Source organism: Phragmites australis, chromosome 20 (assembly GCF_958298935.1).
Source record: "Phragmites australis chromosome 20, lpPhrAust1.1, whole genome shotgun sequence".
Lineage (NCBI taxonomy): Eukaryota > Viridiplantae > Streptophyta > Magnoliopsida > Poales > Poaceae > Phragmites > Phragmites australis.
In genome coordinates this window covers 17,763,672-17,773,096 of record NC_084940.1, presented here as the reverse complement: position 1 = coordinate 17,773,096, position 9,425 = coordinate 17,763,672, and the positions used below count along the sequence as shown (strand labels likewise).

General features: G+C 40.9%; 1 protein-coding gene across 1 annotated transcript; it reads right to left on the bottom strand.

The window, feature by feature from the left end:
* Nucleotides 1-4,081: 4,081 nt before the first annotated feature.
* LOC133902026 (coatomer subunit zeta-2) lies at nt 4,082-8,863 on the bottom strand. Its single transcript, XM_062343597.1, has 7 exons — nt 8,730-8,863; nt 8,325-8,372; nt 7,035-7,194; nt 5,764-5,911; nt 5,595-5,672; nt 4,480-4,564; nt 4,082-4,399 (listed from the first exon to the last, which is right to left on the bottom strand). Exons 2-7 carry the CDS (start codon nt 8,340-8,342, stop codon nt 4,340-4,342), a joined length of 549 nt encoding a protein of 182 aa, XP_062199581.1. The 5' UTR covers nt 8,343-8,372; nt 8,730-8,863; the 3' UTR covers nt 4,082-4,339.
* Nucleotides 8,864-9,425: the final 562 nt, after the last annotated feature.

The following is a 9,425-nucleotide window of genomic DNA, read 5'->3' as shown; positions in this document are numbered from 1 at the left end:
CCATGTGATGTAAGCTCACAGTTAGATATTTTCCTTAAGAACTTGGAGAGGTATCACTGATTATAACTTGAGAGGTAAAAAAAATTGGCACATTTGGTACCTCTTGGTACCTTTCCAAGAACCGTAAAAAAACTCTATAAAACAAACAGAGGATTCTCTCAAATACTAGTCAACTTGCCCAAGAGCTCCAATTAAGAAAGGCATCCTTGCTCCTTGGTGTAGAATTGGCTTCCCTTTTGCAGGTCCATGTCATGGCGGCCAGCTAACCGCTCGTGTGCACTCAAGGATCATCAAAGCAGCAGCAAGAGATGAATCTTACATTTTAATTAGAATATAAGTTTGGTTTGTTAAGATTCGAGTTGATTTATTTAGAGATGAGTTTGATAGGAGATAAGGTATGAGTCGAATTAAATTGGGACTGCTTAGAGATAAGTTTGGTAGAAGATAAGTTAGAAATTAAAATTGATTTATGATTGTAATTTCCTTTCTCTGTGTAATTTATGATTGTAATTTCCTTTCTCTGTGTAAAGAGGTAGCCACATATCATTGTAATCAAAACAAAGAAAAATTAATCTAGATCCCCCTCAATACTCTAAGTCTCCTCATCTATAGTCTAATCTCTCCCTCCTAACAACCGATACCACCGGGAGAGGCTATCCTCCCAGTGAATACTTATCCTACTAATAATCCTACGTTCATAACAGTCCAGGACTGTGCTTTGCCTCCGACAACTGCGTGGCCGTTGGAGAATCAATCCAGGATTCAACCGAACATGACACAATAATACAAGATTGGAGAATCAAACCTAGCTTGGTTAGGTAAGAACTGCAGCGGCAACACCATCAACGGTCAGCACAAGGAGCTCATGAATATGGTACGGAAATCCTCACCTCACACTAGTTGTTTGAATACTGCTCATCAGGGGTAGACAAGCGTTGTTCACAAATTATTCAACTGACCTACATGGGCTGAACTATGTAAAATGTATCGAATAAGATCCCAACGTCTATGGTGCGTTTGCCATTTAAAAAGAAGGCATAACATAATGAACGATTGATTTAATACATTCACTTGCATTGTCAACTTGTAACCAACACATGCATGCATCCAAGACATTGAGCCATTATTTCAAGGTGAAGGACTTCTCTTTGGAGGACTCGGTCAAATAAGGCAACAATCATCATAATTTTGATCGGATGATTTTGGATATGGTTCTGGAACACATTACTGCAACTAAGTTGTTTGCCGCAGGGGATAAGGGGATCCTCATCCCTCTTAGGAATGTCATAAGCTAAATTTTTGACAGATAATGAAGTAAGACTACTCGCTGACAAGCTACCAACATGGATATAAGGGTTGGTGACATCCGGCGGTCGCCTGATCCTAACGAAGGTCACCTTAACTGCAATCCCAATCTACCTGTCAATATCCACCCAGCTCCCAGCTTAGGTGATCAAAGCGATCGACAAGACACGGCGTGCCTTCCTATGGCACGGTTCTGAGGCGGTTGCGAGAGGACACTGCCTTGTTGCATGGCCGCACATGTGCCGACCACTGGAGATGGGTGGACTTGGTCTTGTAAATCTTAAGTCCTGGGTATCGCTCTGCGATTACGGTGGTGTTGGCTTAAGCGTACAGACCCTGCTAGAACATGGTGTGACTTGCCGATTCCCCAAGTGCGTATTTGGTTGCTAGAATAGAGTTTTGTAGAACTGCACCGTGTAAGTAAGCTGAGGAAAAACAGATTGAGTGAAGTCATATATGATGAAAGAAGAGTGTTTCGTTGATTGTATGATAAGTTGAACTGATTTTCTGTTTGTTTGATTGAATCTGTGGCTGTATGATCGGATGCAAGAGTTAAGATTGTGATTAGTTATTTGTATGAAGATGATTTTATGACACTGACAAGTGGACCCGCCTGCGTAAGCGGATACAGAGCCTGCATCCGCTCAGCTAGGATAAGGAGTGAAGCTCAGCTAGTATGATGTCGTATATTTGGATCCGCTCATGTAAATAAGAACAATAGAAGCAAGTAACCAAACACGCTTTTTTCTAAGATTATACGCATCCACTGAGTCGGGTTGGGGGAAATTTAGGCAACCAAACAAACCCCAAAAAAGCAGCTGGTCGCAATGTCTGATGCCTCCCTAACAGTTGTGCTGGGTGAGGGTGGCTCGGTGCTGTTCTGGATAGATCTCTAGATGGACGGGTGTCATATGGGGCTGACAATTCAGCCGTAGAAGGAGGGATTCAGATTAAGGTAGTTTTCATTAGGAGATAGGATTCAATTAGGAAAGATTAGAATTATTTAAAGAAGGTTAGATTCGATTAGCTTAGAAAAGAAATAGGAGTCGGTTTGAATTACGGTATGAACTCTCCATGCCGAGTTAATCAAGCAAGAAAATATCAATCCCTTCCTTCCTCTGTTCTCCTTCTCCTAACTCCTGTTCTCTTCCCTCAACCGTGCCCTTCCCCTGCGCCAGCTATATACCATGGCTCCCAGCGGAAGATTTTGACCTAAGCCTCCTGTATTCCACGACTACGAGTTACGATCTGGTACGGGCCGTGACAACGGCGCACTTCCACGAGAGTTCTAGGGCCGAATCTGTTCCAGGCAGTACCGTAGAGATGCAGCAACTCAAGGAAAGTCAAGGATGCATTGACAAATAACACATGGGTCAGGGACATCAAAGTTGCCTTGACTGTACAAGTTCTGTCTGAATATCGGGTCCAAACAACAAGGCTACAGGATGGCAGGTCCACTTGGAAGTGGTCGTTGTCAGGTGATTGCACTGCAGCAAGCGCATATCGAGTGTTCTTCAATGGCTAAACCTACCTGTCTGGGGGAAAGGAATTGTGGAAAGTCAAAGCTTCTTTGAAGTGTAAATTTTTCTTTTGGCAACGGCAACTTTGCCTTGTGCGCACAGGAATCAGAGACGGTGGATCACCTTCTACTTGGTTGCATCTGAAGCAGAGAGTGCTGGTTTAAATTGCTCAGGCAGTCAGGGCACCAGAATCTCACCCCGGCCGTGGACGATACCCTGGTCGACTGGTGGATCAGTGCGCAGAAGCTGGTCGCAAAGACACAGAAAAGGATTCGATTCTCGTGATTCTCATGGCATGGAAGCTTTGGGCAGAGCGCAACAACAGAATCTCCAAAGGCAAGGGCGCGCAATCACAGGTGCTGGTGCGGCAGACACAAAAGGAGGCGCGGTGCTGGATCATGGCCAGGATTTCCAACCTGTCGCATTTTGTTTTCGATCATGGATAGAGTAGCCTTGCTAGGTCGATAGCCAGTATATGTAATATCACTTTCTATTCAGGTTTGTAGGGAGGCACTGCATCATTCGCATTGCTTCTCGGGTTGTAACGAACTCTCTTCTCTCTTAATGAAATTCGTGCTCAGGCACGTTCTCGATTAAAAAAAAAATGAAATAAGACTGATGAGAACTGATGAGAGTGACTGTCAACGTATGACTGTCCTTTTCTTTTACCACGATTGATCAGCCTAATATCAAGTTATACATGTAGTCATGCTACAACAATTGGATCAAGTTTGGATGGCTCAAATAAGATTGGGTACCGTTCGTCTAGTGTAGCAACTAGCAAGGACTGCAGTGTAGCAAAATATTGTACCAAGCTACCGATATAATGGATGGCCGGGATCTTGTGCTGTCGCTGACTTGCATAGCCACTGCAGGTGATCCGTTTCCTTCTGGTCTAAGCTCGCCGGCGTTGGGTGACGAATGAGTGGCATTTTCCTAAATCCATGATTGTATGGAAGCCCACCTTCCCGATCAAGAAAAGAAGAAAATAAGTCCGTTCTTCCAAAACTGAATGAACAAATACATCTTGTCCGGCCTTGTTTATTGGTCGGTAGTTGGGTGTTAGACCCAATCCTCGGATCAGCGAGAACTAATTTTCTTGTCAATCACAAAGAATCCCTCAAACACTCTTGTTGCGACATCGTTCTTCAATAATCTTTGTGAGAGACAATGGTGACGGAGAGACATGTATCTCACTGATTAACATATCCCACTTCCCCCCAGTCAGATCATTTGAAGATGTAAAACCTTTCCAGTTTTGAGACAACTATTTTTTAATTATACGACTCTTCATTTTATGTTTACTTTGAAAAATCTCAGATAAAAAAATCACAGTTTCAAAAAATTACATAGCACTTCTTGATTCAACTCTGGATACCAATCTGGGATATTCGACTATATTATCTGTCACATTTGCACCTTAGGATGAGTAACAACTACCAGACCCAACACGCAGTAGCCCAACCTTTAATACACATAGAGGCCATAAGAAGTTGTAAGAGAATGCTGGTCGATCATTTGAGCAGAGATCTTGCAAGGTGCTCCCTAGCTGTGGCTAGAGCCTGAGATATGGTCTGCGCAGAACAGGCCACAGGGTTCATGAGACATGAGAAAACTATGGAAGGCGACATGCTAGGATGGATTAAGAAATTACCTGCTCGGAGAAGGGCACAGAACCGTCAACAGCATTGGTTGCAACCTTACCAGCAATGGTGTGTGCATCTGTTTCCAGGATTATGCTGCGAAAAGTACAGAAAAACAAAAGTACTTCAATTCATGCCCATTTAGCATTGGTAACTACTCAATGCAACTTGAGAACAAATTAAGATTATTACTGTAGGTAGCTGAAGTCTGTTACACGGAATCAAAAGCAATTACGATATCTTTATCAACACTACTGATTAGTTGCTACTTGCTAAGTGTCTTGCAATGATGCTCATGCTCACAGACTCACAGTTAAAGTTATCTCGATTAAGTAGCTAAATTAAAAAGGCTTCATTCCAGACGAAACTTCCCAAGAGCTCCACAAGTGCGATATTTGCCAAAAAAATTGACAAAAAAAAAACTTTGTCATTGAGGCAACTATTAAGGAACTGAGCCTAGCTCAATTGGTTAAGGGTGTAGATGTACGCCTAGATTACCCAAGTTCGAGTCATCTTCGACGTGAAGTTGGATGCATATTTCTTCTTATTTACAATGTCACCTAATTCCTCCTAGTTTTTTTTTTTTGAGGCAACTATTTCCCTCAATCAGAAACATTGAATTGTTGGCATCCCTAAAAGCTGCCATATGGCGTCAAAATGTCTGCATCTGTCAAGTAACACAGTTTCACGAGGTCACACTGACGGTCTAAACTGACTCCTGCAGAATTTGTGCAACATGCATGTATCATCCAACTTGCTAATGGCATAGTAAGGCCAAAGACTCACAACAGACTGCACACAGTTGATGCTGCTGCCCGCATCATGCATTAGCATAAGCAGAAACAGGTTAATCCTTTCTTTTCCATGCTTAATAACAATAATGAATAAGAACAAATACCATAAGAAAAGTAGCCATATGACATAGCAGAGCTTATATTCAATGTAGTAACACGGAATTACAAAAAATAATGCAGAACCAAAAGGAACAGTAAAAACACAGAATTATCTAACATAAATATATGGCAGCATATGTCAAAATTATCCAATAAAACTTTCCTGAATGCAGTGGAACATAGAACACAATGGATGAACAAAAATTAGCATAGCATAGATCAGATATCTTTACCCGCCATCAATAATTTCATCGATGCAGAGAAGTATCAAGTCCAAGTTCTCGAGTGCAGTCCGCTTCTCAACATCGCCCCTAAAGCACAGTAAGGTGCTCTTTAAACCAGCTGGCTTACGAATCACCACTTATAAAACAATAGTTCATACAGTAATAGCAGAAAACTAACCTGAGTAGAAGACCAACAGATTCAGAAAAACCTTGTAGTACACTTGCTAAGATGAGCTCATTCTCGTCATCTCCGGCAGTGACGAAAAAGTGAAGGTCATGTACAAACTTGTAAACAACAATATAACCATCAAACAAAGTTATCTCAGCTGCAGGAAACAACGATAAGCGTCAGAGAAGAATAATCTTTTTTAGACAGCAGACACTGTCTGGTGCCCAAGTTTATCACAACTTAATCATCAACCTCATTCGATAGTTCGAAAGGTGTAAAGGCCAATCAGGCTACCTCAATGCAACTGATATAATGGTCAGCAAGAACAAATTAATATGCATTTATGCACAGGTAAGTGTCCATACAAGAAAGGATTTGTGCATGTTGCGATAGATTTGTAGCCATACAAGGAAGGATCGGATCCGAAATGATGATATACGTGGTGGGGTAGGGGTAGCGCCAATTGAAGAAAAGTTTGTCCAACATCGGGTGAGATGATTTGGACATATCTAACGGAGACCTCCAGAGTCACATGTGTATAGTGGGATACTGAAGCACGTTGATAATGTGAAGAGAGGTAGGGGTCGACCAAACCTAACATAGGAGGAGTTTGTAAAGAAAGACTTGAAGAAATAGAATATCTCAAAAGACTATGCACGGATAGAAGTGTGTGAAAATTAGCAATCCACATACCAGAACCATAACTTATGCTTCAGTCTTCTTGTACCGTTATTACTTTTATTTTTTACCATTACTAGTACCTTTATTATTATTATTATTATTATCATCATCTTTATAGTTGGATCTTGTGGGTTTCATCTCCAGCCCACCCCAACTTGCTTGGGACAAAGGCTTTGTTGTTGTTGTTATGCATAGTTAGCTCTGGCTCAAATTCAGTTACCCTAAGATGTCAACTGGATATTCCAAAGCAGTAAAGTGATTGAGTAATTGCTACCAAAATCAAACAAGAGACTCCAAACAAGAAGAATAGGAATCAATATAATGTACAATTTTAGCTTGATTGAACATGCAAAGGCCATAGCAGACTGCATGAAACTAAGTGGATTCAACTTAAGACTGGTCAAGCATATGCATTATTACAATTAAGTTGATAAGATGAATAGTTGAAATACATGTTGACACATTCAAAAAACTTGGGGTCAAAATCTATGCCAAATTGTTGAAATTAGTAAAAGCAACAACATAGCTTGCAATTGTAGGTCTTGTTGCATGGTAGTGATGTTAGATTTGCAATGAAACAATACTAATAGTAAGAATACCTTCTGTGCGTGCATTTGTCTTCAGAGTTTTAGTAAAGACAGATTTTTCATAGGCCAACTTTGATGCATTAGTTGGCCAATCATCTGAGAAATACTTGGCAGCAACACGCTTCCCTTCAGAATCCAGAAGCAAAATATTCTTCACAGAAGGGCAAGATTCCTGTGTAACAGACAAATCATTACATTAGCTTCCAGATAGGACTAAGCATGCTAGGATTTCACATTCAACCAGGACAACTGACAGCACAATTTTTTCAGAAAAAACAAAGCTAATAAATGGAAAAGGAACATGGTGAAGTATGTTAATAATTAAATGCAAAGTAGAAGAAATACATGATCCAGGGCATATTAAGAACACTCCAAATGCATGTTTTGGATGACTAATGAAATCATGTAAAACTATCATTCTTCTTCAAGTTGGAAATACATTGTGTAAATGCACCAATGTGAAGATTGTACTTTTCTTAGAAACTAATAAAGTAAGCTATGTTTTTGCCCCATGACTGAGCAAATTTTTTCAACAAATTATATGTCTTGGTTCCAACTTGAAATTCAAAATATTGTGATAAATGGATCGAGATGGATTAATCCTGTACCATAAGGAGTGCCTCTGCAGTATGCAGAGTAAAGTGATTTACACAGAAACAATCTATACATCATCATGGATCCCACTTGCTAAATGGTACTATTGTTTCACAGCAAGCAATGTGGTAATCAACTATTCATATGCCATAGCATTGTTATAGTCTTTGCAATACAGGTCGATGATAGTACTAAAAAATCCTCAAATTACAATTTTTTAGAAGGCATTGACAGTCAATTCATACCATTCAGATGAATCATGATAAATATACAAAATTGAAGTTTATCTCCCAAGAAATCATCACTACAGTACTACACCATAACTGGATATGTGGCCAACTGGCCATATCAACATTTTTAGTTCATTTGCTCTCACTTGTGATGACTGAAGAATCAAGCTCCCTTGGCATAAGGCGGATCCTATGCTAAATGGTTTACCATCTCTGAAGGTCCCTTTTTTTAGTCTTGGGTACATGAACAAATTCAGTCAAAGAGGGTCAGATCTAATACAGGCATCAGCCAGCGTCACCACTTCACATACCCGACCGTCAGTACATTGCACATATAATTCTCATGTAACAGCATAAACAACACGTATGTACATTGCAAATGTAATTCTCAGGTAAAACAATAGAAGAATAAACAACAAGAAATGCTAATAGCAATACAAAGTAAGATCAAGAAGTAGAAGAAGAATCTGCTGCGAACCTTGGAGAAATCCGCCATGGTGTGTCGTCCTCCCCTTTCCCTCCCTTGCTGCGAAAAAAAAACACACAAAAAAGTGTAAGATCACCAGCTCAAGCCTCACGAGCAGCGGCGAACCACCACGCCGCAAAGCAAACGGATCCGCAGCAATCTGGACGGATAGGAGTACGAGCATGCATCCCAGAAAGAATTTTTGGATCTCACCAGGCTCACAGGCAGCGAAAGAAAAAGGAGTATGCGGAATGAAACGAGAAATTCGTCCAAAAAAGCTACGGCATCCTAAGCAGAAGAAGAAGGGATCAACTCAAGCCCGGATGTGGGATGAGGACGACGGCGCGGACGGCGGGAGGAGGAAGAGAGGTGCTCCTCAGTTGCGGTGGAACGAAGGAAGGAAGGAAGGAAGGGTACCTGGATCTGGATCGGGGGCGCGTTCGGCGCGAGAAGCTGGGGAGGACCGGAGGAGCGGTGGTTCTTGGAACCGGAGTCGGGTTGGTGAGTGGTGAACCCAATATAAGGCTGCTCGACTCGAGTCAGTTCGGCTCTCTTCTACGCTACTAGTACGTTTCTCTTATCGGCAATACTGGCTAGTAAAATAAGAGAAACGTTATTTTAGCTTATGGTTATATCGCTAATCTGGAATGAATAAAACATTAAAGCATCTTTGGAAGGCATGATTCTCAAAACACATGAGTAGAAAGGAAAAAGACGTAGGATCAGAGGTTACCTGGCACTTGCAATTACACGTGAATTCAGAATACAGTAAAGTTTTCAATAGAGCATAGAAAAAACATAAGAATTTGAAGGGAGAGATTGACACAATAAATTTTCCATGAGCCTGAACCTCTTGCTAAAATTCCTCAAAAATTTGTATGACAAGATATTTCATAGGAATTTTATAGGAGTTGTAGAAGCACAATTCTTTGTTCCAAAGGGCGTCATATGAAAGTTTCGTTAGGATTCAAATTCTATAAAATTCCTTAATTTTTTCTTGGTTCTAAAGCGGGCCTAAGACAATTCAATCGGAGGTTCCTTTTAAGAGAGCAATAAACTGAATTCCAACAATTTAGGGATTTATGTCAACATCGATCATAGCAATGGAAGAGG